The sequence below is a fragment of the Excalfactoria chinensis genome, chromosome 18 (genome assembly GCF_039878825.1).
Source record: "Excalfactoria chinensis isolate bCotChi1 chromosome 18, bCotChi1.hap2, whole genome shotgun sequence".
Classification (NCBI taxonomy): domain Eukaryota; kingdom Metazoa; phylum Chordata; class Aves; order Galliformes; family Phasianidae; genus Excalfactoria; species Excalfactoria chinensis.
This window is the reverse complement of record NC_092842.1, coordinates 5,057,116-5,076,974: the sequence shown is the minus strand read 5'-3', so window position 1 is coordinate 5,076,974 and position 19,859 is coordinate 5,057,116. Positions and strand designations below refer to the sequence as shown.

Below are 19,859 nucleotides of genomic sequence, written 5' to 3'. Positions count from 1 at the left end.
CTGGTTGTTGCCCAGCACTGTGCAGGCCATACAGAACGGCTCAGAAAGTGACCCCCACCCTGAGCGGGGAGCGCCATTACGCACTACATTTCCCACAATGCCTCGCGCCGCCGCTGCCGGACTACATTTCCCAGCGTGCCTCGCGCTTCAGAGCCGTTTCCGGCTGCGCAGGGAGATAGCCGGGTGGGTTAAGATGGCGGATGGGGTGCTGAGCCCCGGGGTGAACCTGGAGGCCTTCTCCCAGGCTATCGCCGCTATCCAGGCGCTGCGTTCCAGCGTGACGCGGGTCTTCGACTGCCTGAAGGATGGGATGCGGAACAAAGAGACCCTGGAAGGCCGCGAGAAGGGCTTCGTGGCCGCCTTCCAGGAGAGCCTGCACTCCGTCAGCCGCGACTTGGGGTGAGCAGCGGCCGTGGGGGCACGGCTGGGCCGGGGGGGGGGGGCAGGCAGCGGCTGCGGTGGGACACGTCTGCAACCGGAGCAAGTTTGAAGCTGTTCGTAAAGAAGCGTTGATGTGGGGCACAGCCGGGCTGTGCTGCAGCCCACAAAGGGCTCAATGGCTTCAGTGTCCCAGCGGGAGCTGCAGCTGTGGGGCTGTGTCTGAGCACGGGGCACCCTCTGCCTCTGCAGGCCTTCTGAACCAGAAGGGCTGCCTGGTAGGCCCTGCTGCTTTGTAACGCGATGTCTGATGAATGTAGCCTGTTTCCTGCTTGTTCGCTTTAATTAGGGAAGAAGGCGGTTAATCATTTTTTATGAATGATGTTGCTCGCAGCTTAATGGGCTCCTGTTGCATCCCTTTGGATTTATCGTTTTCTAGTTGAAGAGCCCACATGGAAGCTGTGCCCTCCCTTTGGTCATCCTTCTTGTCTGTATCAGTAGCTTTCTATAGAGCTAACTACTCTAACCCCAGTATCTTAGTTCCAAACTATAATGGATAGCAACAGGCTCTGACCTGCATTTTTGCTTGTGCTCTGTTATGCCTCTTTACATTTCAGTTTCTCATCCGGTGTTTCAGTGCTGTGCAGTTCTTCAGCATCTCTTTGCAATTAGTCCTTGTCCAAACACCTGATATGAGAGCAGCTTCATCATGAAGTTCCTTTTCCACCCCCCCTTTTTCACGACATGAATGAATTTATTGATCAGTGGATGCCCCATCCCTGCAGGCATTCAAGGCCAGGCTGGATGCGGCTCTGGGCAGCCTGGGCTGCTGGTTGGTGACCCTGTACATAGCAGAGGCTTGAAACTAAATGATCACTGTGGTTCTTTTCAACCCAGGCCATTCTATGATTATTTTGTTTATTCATGTTTATTTTATTGTATACCTGCATCAAGAAATATTAAGCGTATATATAAAGAGTTTCTAAGTCCCTAAGAGATTTAGGAAGGATATAGGCCACGATGATTAGTTCACAAGTCAAGAGGAAAGGCACCTGATTAGATGTGTCTCTGGATAAACTGCACTTTATATCTGGGCAAAGTAGCCAGTCTTTCTTCTACAGCTGATTAATGCAAGCTTTAAAAGATGCTTAACTCTTGTTATTATTAAATGCAGTGTTTGACAAATGAGGTATGAAGTAATAATAGATCATTTTCATTGAGCTTCTCTTTTCCCATGGAAAAATAGTGCTTATTATCTTGTAGTTGAGTATTTTATACACTATTACAGGTGTACTTGTTGCTCATGAGAAACAGGAGATGATTCCTTGCCCTGAGAGGTTGGAATGCATCTGTATGGTTAGAGCAGACACAAACTTTGCAGGGAAATCCTCTGGGATTAGGTCCAATGCCAGTTCTTCTGCATATTTTTACATGAGGACCATATTAAATTCCAGTGCTTTATTGAAATAACAGGGCATCTGCCTGCTTGTTAGCTTTATGATAGCCTATAATATTGCAGCCAGTGCCTCAGGTCACAACTCTGAAGCTTCTAAGGGTGCTTTGCTCAGAAATGGCTTGATTGGTGGAAGTGTTTGCAGGCAGGTTGTGCCATAGTTTGACTCTTCCCAGGCTGCCTTACAGACTCCTGTTTGTACTTTCTCTACTTAGGAGCTGTGTGTGCTTTATGACTAACAGGCTGCTCTAAACAGTTTGGGTAATGACAGTGATTACATTTCTTTAATCAAACCGGGCAAGTATTTAAAACACTCATGGGTATTAAAAGAGAGTTTAAATGGGGTTGCTGTCTCTGTAGGAGGATTGTACAACTCAGCTGTGTGTATCTCCAAATTTGACTTAAAAAAAACAACCTGCTGTGTATTTCAGTGAGCTGGAGCGTCTGAGCAATCTGGTTGGTAAACCATCTGAGAACCATCCCTTGCACAACAGCGGGCTGTTGAGCCTGGATCCTGTTCAGGACAAAACGCCTCTTTACAGCCAACTTCTTCAAGCCTACAAATGGTCAAATAAGGTAATGGAATCCATCAGTGTAATTTTGTTGTATATTGCTCCAGAATGACTGATCTGTGATACAGTTGACCTCTCAGTATCTAAAATGTCCAAACAGTATGAAACCAGCCAGCACGATGTGTACCCTGATGTGCCTTCGAGGGTAAAAATTGCATTGCAATTACAGAGACTTGTCTACAATATCCAGTTTTGGCCCTTGTTTTTCTGAGAGGTGTGTTAATTCCCAGGCTGAAAAATAGTTTCCAAGTCAGATGTTTAGTCTTAAGTAGATTGTATCTGTCAGTAGGCACTGTAGCAGAAATCAGTGGGATGTTAGACAGAGAATGTTGGGTTTGTCCACTACCAAAGTTACTTCTGGAAAGAAAACTGAGAGGGAAGTTGTCATCAGCAGAAGTACTGATGGCTTTCTATACTATTTGCTGTCATTAACACTATGTGGACTTGGCTTTATAAGAAACTCTGGGTCTGAATATGTTTTTAAGTAATGTAAAAAGAAAATGCAGGTAATGATAACGTACTTCGTTGTGCTTTTAAAAATGAATTGTTGAAAGAAACTTTCTTCTGGTGAGAATAATTCAATAATCCTGTTTGCTGAATATGTCTAAGGACAGAAACTAGATAGATATATTTATTCTGAACGTCTTGTTCTCATGGTGGGTCAAAAATATCCCTTTCCTCACATCTGATTTTATTGAATAAGTAAACACTGCATTACTGCAATAATATTAATCCCTGTCTGAGCCTCGTTACGCTTCAGTTTGCCTGTTCCCATCCTATTTTTTTTCTATGTGTGTATTACTTTTTATAGAAGTAATGGAACTAATTAGTATTTAAGATTCTCCTTAAAAATCATTTTCAAGTATTATTGATCTGTTACAAAATGTAAAAGATGGATTCATTCCTGTTCGTTGTGAGAGATTCCGGAGCTGTAGCTCTTAACAACTACGTACCAGACAGCAGAAGGAAGCAAGAATAATAAATCTGAAAATAGAAGGGGCATTAAAAGAAGCAGCTCTAAATTATTTATTGCAGTACATGAGCAAGGAAGACTTTCTGACTACAAGAGAACTTGCTAGGCCAATCCTTGTTATCAGCTGTGCCGGCTGGTTTAATGGTAGTCAGGTTTAAAACACAGCGCTGTAGTAAAATTTGTGTGAATACCATAATATGTCTGTTTGGTCGCTCTTCAGGATGCGAATATGTGCTAATGTCATAGAACCTTAGAATGGCCTGGGTTGAAAAGGACCTCAATGATCTTCTCGTTTCAACCCCCCTGCTCTGTGCAGGGTCGACAACCAGCAGCCCAGGCTGCCCAGAGCCACATCCAGCCTGGCCTTGAATGCCTGCAGGGATGGGGCATCCACAGCCTCCTTGGGAAGTTGGTTCTACCTTTTCATTTCTCTTCTATTTTAGTTCTGTAACAGAAGTAAAAAAGTCTGCCTACGTTGTATTTGACCGAATAATTATTCTGAATTTTACTAGCTTCTTTTCTAAGGTTTGTAGTAACCAGCAGACAGCAGTAGGTTGCCTTTGTTCCTGACAGCAGATGTGTTACCTGCCTTGGAAGTATCACAGAATCACAGAATCACAGAATTATAGGGGTTGGAAGGGACCTCTAGAGATCATCGAGTCCAACCCCCCTGCCAAAGCAGGCTCCCTACACCACGTCGCACAGGTAGGCGTCCAGGCGGGTCTTGAATATCTCCAGAGAAGGAGACTCCACCACCTCCCTGGGCAGCCTGTTCCAGTGCTCCGTCACCCTCACCGTAAAGAAGTTCTTGCGCACATTCGTGCGGAACTTCCTATGCTGGAGTTTCAGCCCATTGCCCCTAGTCCTGTCCCCACGCACTACTGAAAAGAGACCAGCCTCGCCACTATAGCTCCCACACCTCAGGTATTTATAAACCTGGATCAAGTCCCCTCTCAGCCTTCTTTTCTCAAGGCTAAACAGACACAGTTCCCTAAGTCTCTCCTCGTAGGGGAGATGGTCCAGGCCCTTCACCATCTTTGTGGCCCTCCGCTGGACTCTTTCCAAGAGATCCCTGTCTTTTTTGTACTGGGGAGCCCAGAACTGGACACAGTATTCCAGATGAGGCCTCACCAGGGCAGAGTAGAGGGGGAGGATCACCTCCCTTGACCTGCTGGCTACGCTCTTTTTAATGCACCCCAGAATGCCATTGGCCTTTTTGGCTACAAGGGCACACTGCTGGCTCATGGCCAACCTGTCGTCCACCAGGACGCCCAGGTCCCTCTCAGCAGAGCTCCTCTCCAGCAGGTCTTCCCCCAACCTGTACTGGTGTATGCAATTATTTCTACCAAGATGCAAGACTCTACACTTGCTTATGTTAAACCTCATCCGGTTTCTTACTGCCCAGCTCTCCAGCCTGTCCAGGTCTCTCTGAATGGCCGCACAGCCTTCAGGCGTGTCAGCCAATCCTCCCAGCTTCGTGTCATCAGCAAACTTGCTGAGGGTGGCCACTATCCCCTCATCAAGGTCGTTGATGAAGATGTTGAACAAGACTGGACCCAGCACAGACCCCTGGGGGACACCACTAGTCACAGGCCTCCAGCCAGACACCGCACCGCCAACGACAACCCTCTGCACTCTGCCAGTCAGCCAATTCTCGATCCACTTCACCGTCCACTCATCTATCCCATACTTCCTCAGCTTTGTTATAAGGATGTCATGGGGGACCGTATCAAAAGCCTTACTGAAATCAAGGTAGACTACATCTACCGCTCTCCCCCCGTCCACCCAGCTAGTGACATCTTCATAAAAGGCCACCAGGTTGGTCGAGCACGACCTCCCCTTGGTGAACCCATGCTGAGTACTCCTGATGACCTCCTTTTCTCCCAGTTGTCTGGAGATGGCGTCCAGCACAAGCTGTTCCATCACCTTCCCTGGGACAGAGGTGAGGCTGACTGGCCTATAATTACCCGGGTCATCCTTCTTGCCCTTTTTGAAGACTGGGGTGACATTGGCCATCCTCCAGTCTTCAGGCACCTCCCCAGTTCTCCAAGACATTAACAGCTGGATGCTGCCATTAGCACTGAGGGCTGTCGTGGTGCTTGTATAGGTTGCTGCTTAATTTTGGCTAAAAACACTTCTGGAATAAGTGATATTTCATTACCCCTTTTGACCACCTTTTGTTGTTATTACTTGTGCCTGATGTTTTCTGTCGCTTGGCAGGGAGAATTTAGATGCGGTGTTGTGTCAATACACATTTAATTTTTAATTTGTGACCCCTTTGTGGCTTGCTTGCTTGTATATTTGATGAGCTGAGATAAGGGCATTTTCCTCTCTCTCTGATTGTTCATGCATTGCTGATGACATGAGTAGCAGCACAGCTGCCAAGGGAGGATAGATGGAGTAGAGTTTCGGGGCTATGGTGCAATTCCTAATAGACATTCATGAAACAAAGGGGAAATGATCACATGCACACTTTCTACCGTGTGTTTCAGTGCATCTTGTTTATTCTTAAAGCGTGGGAGTGTGGTAGTAAAGCAGCTTGTAATAAGTAAGGTCAGTAAAAATAGCTGGGCTGTGTCATGAGAAGTGAATGGTTGTTTGATATATTGGAATACTGCAAGCTTTTTTTGGGGGGGGGAAATGGCTTTGTTGCATTCTTTATTAATTATTTGTATTATTGAAAGCTGCAAGAACAATTAAAGAGCTGAAACAGCGAGCAATTAAATAAGTAATTCAGTATTTCTGAAGCTATCCTCTACCATAGTCCGCTCGGATAAAACCTGAGGTATATTTTGTGTCCATTTGTATCAGTATATCTGCTTTGGAAGATACAGTGTCGGCCAGTTCTTGGTTAATGTAGTAACAGTAGCCTTCCAAATACCCTGATCCACACAAAGCACTGCCGAACTGTTGCAATAGTTATTTCTCGAGATGAAAAGCTTTGTTTTGATGTTGGGTCCAATGAATACCCTCTGTTGGTTTGGTGTGGGGTGCATGGCCAAGCTTTTAGAGTTAAGTAGCCGTGTTGGGAAGGGCAGTGAAATGATGTTCACAGACTTTCTCCTTACAGAACTATATTATCCCGGCAGCTCATTATTTATTAGCACCTGCTATCCTGATATTTACTTACTGTAGTTTATCCAATAGTTCTGCAGATGGTGAAGTCATTCATATAATAGAAGCAGCTGTTTAGGAACCCAACAGCTTGTGAAGTGCATTAAGTACACATACAAACAGCTGTACAACTTTCCTTTTCCAGGTGTTTAACAGAGCTTAAAAACCAGTGCTGACATAAACATGGGAAGTTTAAAGTGATCTTAGTGCAAGAGCTAAGTGGTTTTGTCTTTGCTTTTGTAGAAATCATGCAGGTAAGTTCCTGTGGCTGCAGGGTGTGCAGAAGGACGTAGTAGCCTTGGGACAATACTCAGATCTTCATAGATTTATTTTTCCCTACAGTTTTATTTGAGAAATGACATTTTCTTCATCACGATTGAAGTATCGTTACTCAGAAGGATCTTTATGTGCCCTCTAATATAATGCTGAAGATACAGTGTGAGATGAGACAGAGTGGAGCTCTTGTTCTGTATGGGTAACGTGATGAAGGTGGTTTGTGGTATGAGTTATGGCTGAAGTGACAGTGGGAAGGGATTCTGGCTGTATGTGTGCCCTGGTCCTGCTTACCTCTGCTGCCCTGTGTGCTGATGCTGACTTATATTGCCAGCTGCTTCCTTCTGCCATTCTGATAGAAGTCAAGGGAAATTATAAGGGAAACAAAGGGTTTCCTTGACAGGAGTGTAATTACTGATGATGGGATTAAAGCAATATAATGTACATAGCCCAAATTTAAAATAATGAGCTTGTGCTGCTGTGGCTGTCTGATCCAGCTGCAGTAGTGTCAGCAGTTAGGGTGAATGCAGGGGTTTGGAATCCAGGAGTTTGAACTCATGCTTTCAGTAAGGGAAGAACTTTGCTGCGTTAACGAGGTTATTTATTGCCTGTAGTGTGTATTTGTTCATCCTCTTTGCCCTTGGCAGAGCATTTGTATCCCCTCGCCCTGTGCATGCCCGAGGCGTTGTCTGTTAAGGTGTTCATTCCCTTTGACTGCAGTGGAACAGCACATGTACAGCATGCTCTGTGCTCACCGAGCTGGGCAGCTGTTCTGTGGGGCAGATTCCTCCTCTCTTAAGGGGTGCTGCCAAGTAGTTCATGCTCAGCATTTGAGCTGTGAACACTAGTGTAGATTTGTTGTTTACTCTTTGTTTACTTATTTGAAGTGAATACTCAAAATGAATCTAACTTCCCAACTCCCCAGAACTGTTCTTTCTATCAGCACAAAACACTGGGCTCCTTGGACAGCAGCAAACCAAGTTTTCCCTGAGCTGCTGAGTAATTGTGGTATCCTGACCCACTACTGAAGATCTTCTGCATCTTCTCTTTGTTTTTTTTATCCTTAGTGAGACATGGTTACTTTTCAGATCCCCAAGACCTATTTGTAGCATAAATAAGGGAGATTATAGAGCAGTGGTCATCACGATCAGATCATGTTATGCTTTGTCCTTGACTTTAACTTCATTGATGTATGTTGCTGGCAGCACCACTGAGCTGCTATGTTGCATCTTTCTGTTTGCCCTTCTTACATTCCAGCACTTCAGGAATTTGCACCAATGCCCACAGGTGTATTTGAATAGAGGGATTGGATGTTATCATTGTGGCATGGTATGGAAACTTAAACAGAGATGTTCTAAATGCTGCAAGAGAGCAGAAGTGTGCAATTCTGAGTTCACTTGAAAGTTATGCACTGGTAAATACAAACCTAAAGGAAGGTGTTGCTGTTTATTGCATCTTAAAATACATTTGGAAAACATCTGGATTTCAGTTTGTTACGTAGTGGCTTCCTGTGGTGTTTTACGTAATTTCAAGTTGAGCTGTTGAGATAATTACCGTTAATGAGTTAAAATGATTTTCAGTCACGTGACAAAAGAAAAAAGGAACATACAGTTTTTGTTCATTAAATTATCTCGATGTGTTTTCTGATAGATTATTGGTATAAATCGTGTGTGTTGTAGGTCTCACAAAACTGAGAAAGAAATCAATAGAGCCTGTAGAGAAAGTCCAGACTTGCTGGGCTGCACTTGGTAGCTTAGTATTGATTAGACACAAATATTGAGCTTAATGACAATAAATGCCATTACATGCTAACCATAATACTAAAGGAACACCGGTGAAACAATATCTTTTCCTTTTTTTGTTCTTCCTGATTGTAAAATGAAGTGCTTGTTCCAAGGAACATTAATTTTCATTTCTGGATGCGCTCAAACATTGTGAATTTAATGTAGTTTTACAGTACCATGGGCAGTGTAACTGAGTTACTGCGTTGGCAGTTGGTTGGGAGTTGAGGCAGATAGCCAAAGTTTTGTCCTTTCAGGACTTTATTGTATGAAAACACAGCGTAGTGATGTTCTGGCGTGGCGTTGTATGAAGGTTCAGCTTTTCTTTCTGCTGGGAATTGTTTCCAAGTGTGCTGTAATAGCAGTGACAAATGTGTGGTGGTGACAGAAATGGTGTCACAGTGACTGGATCCTCTTCTCACCCACTGCTTCCCGAGGTTACTTCTGAAGAGCACCCGTGTGCTGGGGGGGGGAGCAAAACCCCCTGCTTTGCTTTGAGTTGAAACTGAGCAGCTGCTTATAGATTTTCTCAACATTGCTAGTGCTGCACATCTCAGTTTGCTCTGTAGGTGCAAAATCAGTGCATTGTAGAGGGTCTGGAATGCAGAGACTCTTCTGGATTGCCTGTAGTGTAGATAAGCCATTGCTGTTTGTATTCCTGGCACTGGAGAAATGCACCATGCACGTCCTGGTTTCTTTTTACAGAGCACAAAGCAGGAGCTGGGCTGTTTGGGTTCTATTCTTGCCTTCCTTATTAATTTTTATTGTAACCTTGAACAGGATGAGAGATTTTTTTTTTCTGTGCCTCATTTTTCTTATGTTTAGAATTGAATAATAATATTTAACCTACTTCTGGGGAGTTTCTGGTCTAAATGTGTCTCAAGTGCATTGGGTTCTTTGGGCCGAAATGCAGTAATGCATTATAGATGCCAAGTATTACACAGTTAGTGACTAATGGTTGCCTGTCCCTCTGGAAGAATGCCATTTGTGGGCTTTTAATTTCATGCAGTTTTAAGCAAATGCCTTTGTTATTGACAAGCACGTTAATGTTTTTTCATTCTTTGTTTTTAAATGACAAAGCAACAGGTGGTTACCTCTTTGTCTCCAGCTGCCACGGTTATTAATTATTAGTCAGCTGTCTGCATGATTAATATTACATTTGATTATTGCAGGGTTGATTTTTAGCGACTGGAAAAAAATGAGAGGGGCAAATTCAGGCAGTGTGCAAAGCATCAATGGAAAATACACTGGAAAAGGTGAGGAGTTTAAAAATTACCTCTAGCTTTGATTCTGCCCAGAAGTGCTTCCCAAAGCTGCACCTGGGGGCGCTGATGGTGGTTAACACTGTTGCACCCATCTCCTTGTTAGGAGGAGATTACTTGAACTTCATGGGCATGCCAGTGGATTGAGTGAGGTTAGTTTTGTTACCTCAGGAAGAGAAGAGTGGCAATCACTTATTTGTCACTTCAATAGAAAGACACAATTAGCCTTTGATTCTGGCTTGTTTTGTTGTATAGTTTTGACAGCTTGTGCCTGTGATCTTTCCAGACTTATAATTGTAATAATTGATACTTGGGGGCCGTTGTGGTGTAAGATTTATATGTAAGGAATTTGCCTTCCTTACTCTGTGCTGCTTGCAATATTTTGTTTCACATCTGAAACACCCTGGGAGTATGATAAGGTGTTTGGCTATTGTGCCTGGTGCTTGTTGTTATTCGATGTATTTTTCAAGGCTCTAATCAAAATAATGCTGTAAGCAGTACAGCTCTCACTTTTCCTAATTATGGGAAGTGATATATCAATACGCACTATTATAAATCACAGCCCCCTTGTCAGCTGGTGGGAATTATTTAATGCTTTGCAACACCTTTATTTGCTAATGAGTATTTTTCTCCTGTTTCTTTGCTAAGTATTAATGTTCTAGCTGTTAGCCTATTTCAGGATGGAAATGATTGATGCTGCTTTATTTTTACCAAAACACTGCTGCCCACTCACATCTCTTGCTCCCATAACTGCTTTTTGCCTCTGCAGGAGCTCTTCAGCCCATTCCCGTTGGGTGACTGAGTTGTGACTGGTATGTCTAATGTGCAAAGCAGAGCTCGCTTTTCCCTTCTGAGCTTTGTAATGCTGTCATCAAACCAGACAGGTTAAAACTGCATTTCTGATATTAATAACAGACATATAAGCCATGCACAGGCACAGCAATGCAGCGTATTGGTGAATGTCATGCTACAAAGATAAGATTGGAATAAAAGACTTTACATTTAGAAGTTGAGAAATACAACCAAGTACCACTCGTAATAGGTGTTGTATAGGGATTAATTGAAGGAAATATGTTGGTCTGCAGAAGAAGAGGAGCATTGTAAGCAACATTTAGAGCCAGCAGTGTTCTGAATTTTGTTTGTGAGCCCTCCTGTGGGTCTGACCAATTTGCTGCTGCTGAAACCTGCCTGCCCTTCTCTGGGGTCTGGCCCCATTATTTGCGGTTCCTCTGAACTAGGATGTAGGGTTTTTATTGTGTGGGAGAACAAGTGGTGGTTCTGGCATGCTCCATCATAGCCCACATGTAGGAGCCGTAATTGTGTTGGGGTCCTCATCTCCCTAAGGAAGCTGTCTCTCACTTTCTCTGAGTCAAATTAAAGATGTTTATGAAGTGCTCGGGGACCTTCATATGAAGGGTATTCAAGGGATATGAACACTAATATAAAATAACTGATCGAGCTGATAAACATCCCGTTTGTGTTCTTTATATGGAAAAGCTTTTTTTTAGAGCTTCTAAAGGAAATCAAGCAAAGCAGGAATTTTAATGATGTCACCCTGTTGCTCTCCACTATTGTTGTTGTCAGATCTTTTGGTGTGCCTGTTATTTATTTTTATGTAGGACTGCCCTCACCTCTCTAATCTCTTTTGGATTTCTCTTTCAGAGTTACTAAAGTTGGTCCCCTCAGAAAGTTCACGGGGTGACTTAGCTCTTTGAATTGCACATAAGCAATGCTCAGCTCTACCCAGTTTATCTTAATAAGGTACTGCAAATAACTGGGCTACAGAATGTGGAATTCACCTAAAAGTGAATAAATGTGAAGCTGGTCTGTGGAAGGAGCTGTGCTTAATCAGTGCAGTTTGGATACCACCTCATGGGAATTTACACTTAGCAAAAACATGACAGCAATGTATTTTTTTCAGGAGTTACTACTGGGCTGCAAATGTTGGAGATGTGTAACCCGGGGAGTCCGTGGTGATCCTTGAGAAACAGTTGTTTTGTTTTGCATGTGAACTTATTGGTTCAAATCTGGTCAGATACCTGACCTGGCTGTGAGGGATGTTTCAGTTCTGTGCATCAGGCTGCTGTGCTGCTTTGTGAAAGAGCTCTGCTGAATGACTCCTGCAGAAAACCAAGAGCTGACTTCACTTGCGTTGTAAAATGTTGTCTCTTGAGAAATGAGCTTTATTTATTTATTTATTTGTTTATTTATTTATTTATTTCCTGCTGTAATTATACTCTTCTGTCATCAGTTGGGTAGGAGCAGGAACGTGGAAGAACGGTACTCTGAATGTGGTGGTTGGCACTGTAGCCAAGGAACTACTGTCAGGCTTGTTCTGTGGTTATGGCAGCATCCTTTAACCTTGTAGAATGTTGTATAGTGGCACAGCAGGGCACTTTGGGGCTGGGAGACAGACTGGAAGGTAAATGAGAATATGGATGTGACACTATGAGCTGCTGCTCCTAACTCCTTTTGGATCTGATTGACATAAGCTGGCATTTAAATCAATTAGAGTTGTATAGCCCTGAAGATGGAGAGGGCTTATCAGTACATGTTATCAGTTTCTGTGTCAGTGTAAGATTAACTCGAGCACGTAGCAATTTATTTTATCTCTTTTTAAATGTCCTGGCTGTAAGGCTTCCATTTGCACAGGAAACAAAAGTGAGTAAAATGTTTGAGCCACTGACATCTGTTCACAGTTACAGTATACCTAGAAAAGGGTGTCCTCTGGATTAATAAGATTTACCGAAAGCTGATTGACTATACCGGCTGCTCGTCTTTTACCTTCTTGATCTTTACACAGAAGGATCAAAAGGTTCCGTATGCTGAGCAGTGTTCCCTTGTTGTGCTCTGTTGCAAGGTTCTTGGCTGAGTGTGAAGTTCAGTCATGCTCTGGTGCTCAGCTGGATTTGCTGCAGCTCTAAGTTCTTGAGTTAGATGCCGAAAGCAAGGCAGGTGGGCGAGCTGAAATGGCTTGTGGCTGTAGCTGCGTGCTTGCCTGGTGTCTTAGCTAAAAATGTGCTTCATGGAGTGTGTTTTTTTTTCTCTAATACATGTTAATAATTGACTTGCTCCCATATAGCTGTTCTTCAAAAGGATGTATGCTGACAAGCTGGTAGAAATAACTAAAATACTTATTGGGTGGAATTAGTGTACATCGTACAAGAAGTAATGAGCATGCTGAAATGCTAAGAACACTTTCACTATTACTTTAGTTTTGGTTGGAAAGCCAAGTCCACCAGCTACATCTTAGAGCATGTGATGAAGTCATAGTGCTCTTTGATATTCAGATTTATGCTTCAGAATGAAGTTGTATTGAAAGCCCCCACCAGGCTTGATTAATTTGCCTGTTGTGTATGAATTCTCCAAGCTTCTGTAACTGGCAGTGACATAGTGTTATAGGTGCTCTATATGTTTTGTGGGCTATTAGACACAAATTAATTATATCTAGATGTGACATTTTACAGCATATTCTAAAATAGATGTCTCATTATATGAAACTGCAATTCCTGTGGAAATCGATGTTGAAAATACTCACTGAAAGCCTCCCAGCAGGCGTGCATGAAAAGGAACCGTGCCCATGTGCTGTTATTCACAACTGTTGGGTTCAAGTGAATTATGTTAATCTTCTCGTGTCAGCAGCAATTTATTCTATTTTCCTTATTGCAGCATCCTGTTACTGCTACTGAAAAACGCCTCGATTGTGGACTAAAGCAGAGAGAGTCCTCCGGTGCCTTTTATACTGTTTGAAGCTGCCCATGGTTTGAAAATATTCAGGAATCTGTGATATGAGCTGTTTGACATTTTTCCTATTCCAAATGCTCAAAAGAATAAATCTACATAAAGAGCAACTCAGTTTTCAAAGGAGTGTCTTTGCAACAGCGTTTGGAATCTGAGGGTGTGACTTGACTTCTCTCTTTTGGCTGACCACCACCATCAAACAGCTGAATCAAAGACATTCTTCTATGTAGGGAAATGTATTTTTGAGGTCTTGACAGCTTGTTTCCAGTTTTAGTCTAATTCAGTTGGAAACAGCTGTTCCTGATCTCTGCAAAACAGTTTTTTGATGGAAATCACGACATTCTCAGCTGTAGCAGTGTTGCTGGGCTGGGCCTTAGTTCAGAAGTTGGCTTTTTCTTTGTGTTAAAATATTTCTACATTCAGTGAAAATGCCATTTTTTACATCACATAAGCTGCGTTCAAAGAGTAATAGCTTCTCTCTCCTCCCAGGGTTATCTCTTATTGTGGTTGGATATACATTTCTGTCCCTGCATGACTTTTAAGGAAAAAACACTGCTGTGTGTTTTATCATCCCTTCGGTTTTCATTCTAATGTTCCCTGCCCATATGCTTTCAGCTGGGTTCTATTTAGAGTTTTCTCTGCAGCTGTCTGTGCGCTCAGCCTTAGCAAGTTCTCTGCCTTGCCTTATGCTTCAGTTTTACGCTGGAGTCAGGTCTTGTATTTTCAGAATTTTCAGTGTCACATTTCCAGTTTGCTCAGTGCCTTTTATTCCTTATAGCCCCCCCCCAAACATGCACAGGTTGGCTGAATTGCTGGGGGGGTTAGGGGGCGTTTCCCAGAGCTGAGTATAGAAACTTTGGAGCTTTCTGAACTGATGGGTAAGCTCTGTTGTGAGATTCTAACATGGAGTATGCAGTGCAGTTAGGAACTTCCTGCAGGAAAGAATTTGCTGTCTTCTGAGCAATATGAACACACGCATATTATGATGGTGTGTGCCCTTCCTGATGGCCTGATGGGAAGGGTGATGGTATCAAGAGCAGCAGTGCTGCTAATGGCATGGGAAGGACTGGAGTTGCTCTCTCCTTTCCTTTCTTTGTAGCTGGCAGGGTGGATTTCACAGCTCACTTCATTGTGCATGGCTTTGTTTTCCCATCTGTCAAGTAATTGTGTTTCAGGATGAGTACTTGGAGTAATCAGACAGACTGCTGTGTGAGGAGCAGGTCGCTGCTGGTTGCTATCTCGCTTTCTGAGCCTTCTGTGGACTAATACCTTCCTGAAGCCTCTCTTGGGCTATCTGTTAAGGCACATTTTTATCAGCTGAAATAAAACCTGACATCGAGCGTGACACAAAAGCTTTGCTACTTAAAGAGCTGTTAAATATGTTTTCTGTTCCAAGTTCAGCATTTTGCCTGGCAAATACTTTAGAACGTTTATCACTTTCCTTGTATCTTTTTTTCCCACAGTCTAAGGAACCTGACTCGGGGTTGTGTTAGGATTAACTGAGATTACTGGCATCTTCTCTCCATTCCTCTTGTGTAGGTTGTATGAATGCATCCTAATAACTATTGATATTGCATTCATCCTGTGAGAAGCAAAGACCTTTAGTGTCTGCTGATGCTGCAGTTTCTGATGTTGTGTTTTTCTTGCAAGTAAAATCAATTGAGACAAATCTTAGTAACTTTTTACAGCAAAATAAAATGACTATGCCAGGCAACCACTGAAAGTTCCTTTTTTAAAGTAAAGGGATGCTCTGAGATCACATATACAGGGTTGTTCAGCAGAATTGATTGGTTGATCCACTAGATTTAAAGGTCAACTGTAATCACATTTCAGGAAGACTGAAGAAGATACAGAATTGCTGCTATGTTTTTCTGAGTCCTATACCTGCTTCTGATGCTTTGCTTTCCCCCTGTATGCTTTAATTTACTCAGCTAGAGCATCAATACATAAAGGGCAAAGGTCAGTGAGCCTGCTTTGTCTCGTCAATGAGGGAGCTGGTTAGTTGCTGTCCTCCAAACTGATCCCTTCCTTCTGGAAGATGGGAAGCATGTGGAAGGGCTGCTACGCTCCATGTAAATGAAATAAACCCCTTTCTTGTAGAGGAAGGCTGTGAAGAAAACTGCAATGTGGTTGTCAGAGTGGATGCATGCAGGAGATGATGATGTCCCTTTCAAATACACTCAGGTAGAATAGATAGTGGAGACGTTCAACTGTGAAGAATCAGAACATCCATTTATGATCCAGCCTGGTATTACATAATTGCTTATAGTGGCAAGGCAGGTTTGGAATACTGCTTGGTAAAGGTGCTGTTTTAAAGCTGGATTTCCACGTAAAAGGCATGGAAGACATATCTGCATAGAGATTTGAATACATTTCTTGTTAAGCTTTGCAGCATCATGAACTGCAAAGACTACTGCTTTGCCATAGCAGCCTGCACAAAGTAAAAGCAGGGACGTGGGACATCCAGGGGCTTGGATATAATGCAGAAAGAATCCTGACGTGGAAGAGGAATTGATGGAGAAAAAGGTGATTTAGTTTGATAAACCAAATGTGTTTGTGATTCTTAGAAGCTTCCATCCCTTGTAATGATTCATTTTATGTTCCTTTACAGATAAGTTTAATCTTCTGTGTGGGTCTTTCATAGAGCAATGCAGGAGAAATGGTGTTAAAATGGAATAGATGTGAATGGCAGGGGAACTTTTCCTGGATCAGAGGATACTGCCTTGCATACCTGATGATGATTTGCCAGTGGTTATGCTACAGTGAGGGTTTTGTTAGGCTGAAAGGTAACCCTTAGTTAAAACATATCAGTTGGGGGGGAAAATAACCATTTTATGGATGTTTTTTGTTGTAGAACTCCAAGAATCTACATTAAGTCACAAAGTACCGTCCTTAGTGCATTTTCATGTGTTCTTCCCTGTAACATGTAGTCATTCTTGTATGTATAGGAATCAAGGATCTGTAGCTTTTCAGTAGCATCCATGACCTGCTTTAAAAATAGGTACCGACATACAGCAGCAGTTGGAGGATGTGCTTGGCTGGACCTGAGGACTTCAAACAGGTTGAAAACAGGCATACTACATCTGTTCATGAAGCTCCCAGATTTCAGGGTGTCATCACATTATAAGAGGATGTTGCTTTGTGGAAGGAAGCTTATAAGGTTTAAAGAATAAAGCAAAAAGCAGCAAACGATCATTAAGAATACAATAGTACAGTGCTTATTTTAATTGATAGGTTTTTCTCATTTTCTCTTCAAATCACAGAGCTCTTTTCCTGAGTTTGGTAGTCCTGCCAGCAGGATGCTGTTGTGAATGAAAACAATTTAATAGAAGAACTGTCGTTTGCCAACATAAAATTAGAAAAAGGAAAGAAAAATTGGAGTATTCAAGCAAGATAGGTACTTAATCAAACATAATCACTTGCTTTCTTGAGAGGAGCAGTGTTGGTGGCAGCTGTTATGGTAGGCACAGTGCTATGACTCTGTGTGCTGGGCATTGCTCTGCAGGTTCTGTTCTAATGCTTGTTGTGCAGTCAGCTCCAGAAGAGAAATGTCTTCTAAATTCCGTAAGATGAGTTACTTTAAGGAACAATCATTTTGGTTGCTGACTGAGAGCAGTAACAAACTCGTGCCTTCATGCTTCTTCTATAGACAGAAGTGCTGTCAGCTGTGCTTTAATGCTGACTCCTTTCAGAATGCTGCCCAGCTTATACCTTTCTCCTGTGTATTTCAGAAGATGTGAACTATGGAAACTTTTGCGATTAATGTATTTTTCTCTTTGTAATCTGTCTGTCTTTCTCCTCTGATGGAAATTAAACTGGTTGGCTTTCTTGCTGATCTGTGTCTTGCTGCTGCTGCTGCGTTTCTGAACCTCTGACTGTGATGTAGGTTGGTTGGAAGAGCTGCCCACACTGCAAGCTGGTTGGCTTTTGAGCGTGTCCTCAGGTCTGGAGTGAGACTTCCATCCGAAACCAGCTGCTTGTCTGCTCCAGTGTGTGGCTGAAAACCTCCCTTGGCAAATGCTGGTTTTGTTCTACCTTGTTAAATAAGTCTGCCAGAAAGAAGAATAGAAATTGAAAACCCCACAGCTTGGTGATGCTGCCCAATTGCAGGCTGTACTGGCTCCGTGGTTGTGAGCCTTCATTATGCAGCTCTTGCTCAGTTTGCTTTAAGTAAAAGTGGATCTAAAAGTAGAACTGAGTAGCTGACACTCACAGCCATTCCAAGCACTGTGGGATTATGGGGAGGGGGACAGGACAGGAGGAGGATGCTGCTGGTGCTGGGCAGTTTGCATTTGTGTATTTGCACAGAACTATGCAGCTCTGTCCAAGAAAAACTGAACTAAACCATGGTCTTACTGAGGGCTACAAGCTTACTGAACTAATAAATACTTTTTTTCTTTTCTAAATATCCAAAACCAATGGAATTCAGTTTGCAGCGACTGTTGCAACAACCAGACAAACCAGTGCTACTACATCACTGTGGTGTCCTCGTGCTCTCATGGAGCAATCCCCATATTGCAGAGCCATCTGTTTCCTCACTGTCCAAGCATTGGGCTCAATAGTATAAATTACAGACTGCTCCATGGCTTTCGATTGTTCCTGTTTGCTTAGCATGCCAGAAGTGAGCCTTCAGCTCTCAGCTCCATTTATAAGTTTTACTTGCTCTTTTATTTTCTTTAATGACTCTAGCAAATGAATTGTCAGTTGTTCAATGTTGCTAAATCGTTGACTTGATAAAATAAGCTTTGAAAGGGATGTAGGTAGCATCCTTACTAATTTATTATGCCTTTTTATATGATGGTCACCTGGAGCAATAGGGTAATGTTAGCTGTTTTTACTTCATGTTTGATCAAGTGTATGTAGCAGTGAGAGGGCTGTTTAGGTGGTGCCTTAAGCCGGGGGGCATTGGTGAAATGTTGGGATTTGATATTGTGAGATTTTTCTTAGTAATATTCAGGATATAGAAATAAGGTACGTCCGGAGCTTGATGCGGAGCTGAGATGTCTGGGCTCCATGATAGAGAGTTCAGTGTTAATTGGGTTAGTGAGGGGTGCTTGCAAGACTGCTGATCCATGAAGAGTCAAATGCGCGCCAACCTCTTTTGATGTCCATAAAAATTAATCATTCAGGTTTACCCACTGGTTTCATTCTTTCCCACGGCAGCTTAAAAATGCCTGTGTCTCAACGTCCTTCTGATAACAGCGGTGCAGATTTCTAGCTAAACTAGAAATTGTTTTGGAAACGTAACATTTCAAATCCTGCTGGGGCAGTTAGTTGTGTGAATGTTGCAGGGCCTGTTGGTGAGGGATATTTGTGCTGAGTACACTGACAGCTGCAAGTCTGCTCTTCAAAAGCTCAGGCTTGGCCCTGAGTATCATCCTGTCTCCTCTCTACTCCTATTCTGAACCCGGTAAGGAGAAGCATATGTTTTCTTGCATCAGTTACATTGGTGTTACCTTGTGAAGCATGACAAGGTCATACATTTGTGCGGCAAAAGAGAAAACCTCAGATTAGATCTGAGCTATCTTAGACTTGGTTTTTTTTTCAGTGTTGTATGACAGATTCCCATGATATACGTGGTTAAATTTCCGTTCATGTAGGTATGTATGTGCTGATGCTACATTGCTGCTCCTGAAATTGGTACTGTTATATTATTAATATTGCAGATCATGCCAAGGAGGTGTCTCGCATTTAATATAGAACATAAGAAGGCTTGCCTGCCCCACATGAAAATCTCAAATTGGAACTGAAGATGCTATAAAAATTTAAAAGCTACAAGGTCAGCCTGAAAATCGTCTATTTTAAAAGCAGAAAATCATCCATTTTTAACAGCAAATTTCCTTACCTGTTGGTACCTTTACTAATAACTTATTCAGTTATTAAGGCTTGAAAAAGGTTTTAAGCCTTACTTTAATTGCAATACTGTTTTGTTACCATTTGTTCAGGAGCCTGTTAAATCTGGGTTTTCCGGTTGGGTGACACGAGAACTGATCAAAAGCATTTGGATTCCTGCACTCTCTGTGTATGATCAAACAAGTGGAATTTATATTACTCATAAAAGGTAATGGATGTCTCACTTGTTTTGTATCAGCATCTTTACTGCTGGGGGAGTGATAAGAGGGTTCTTCGTTTTAGCAAGGGAAGACCAAAAGGAAAAACAAGTAACTTAAAAATAGAAGTTCTGTTCAAGCAGCAGCTGAGGTGTTTGGTTTAAACACTTGTGGTAGTAAACATTGGAACATGGGGGAGGGATAGTATGAGGTTGAGCCTTGGAAGACTTCAGAGGTACGTGTGTTGGTTTTTTTTTTAGCT

General features: G+C 42.6%; 1 protein-coding gene across 1 annotated transcript in view; it reads left to right on the top strand.

The window, feature by feature from the left end:
- Window positions 1–162: 162 nt before the first annotated feature.
- Window positions 163–19,859, top strand: part of MED27 (mediator complex subunit 27) — a 78,183-nt gene continuing 58,486 nt past the window's right edge. The window contains exons 1-2 of the mRNA XM_072352718.1: window positions 163–399; window positions 2,263–2,407. Of these exons, the coding sequence (XP_072208819.1) occupies window positions 194–399; window positions 2,263–2,407 (351 nt within the window). The 5' untranslated portion in view covers window positions 163–193. The remainder of the gene's footprint in view (window positions 400–2,262; window positions 2,408–19,859) is intronic.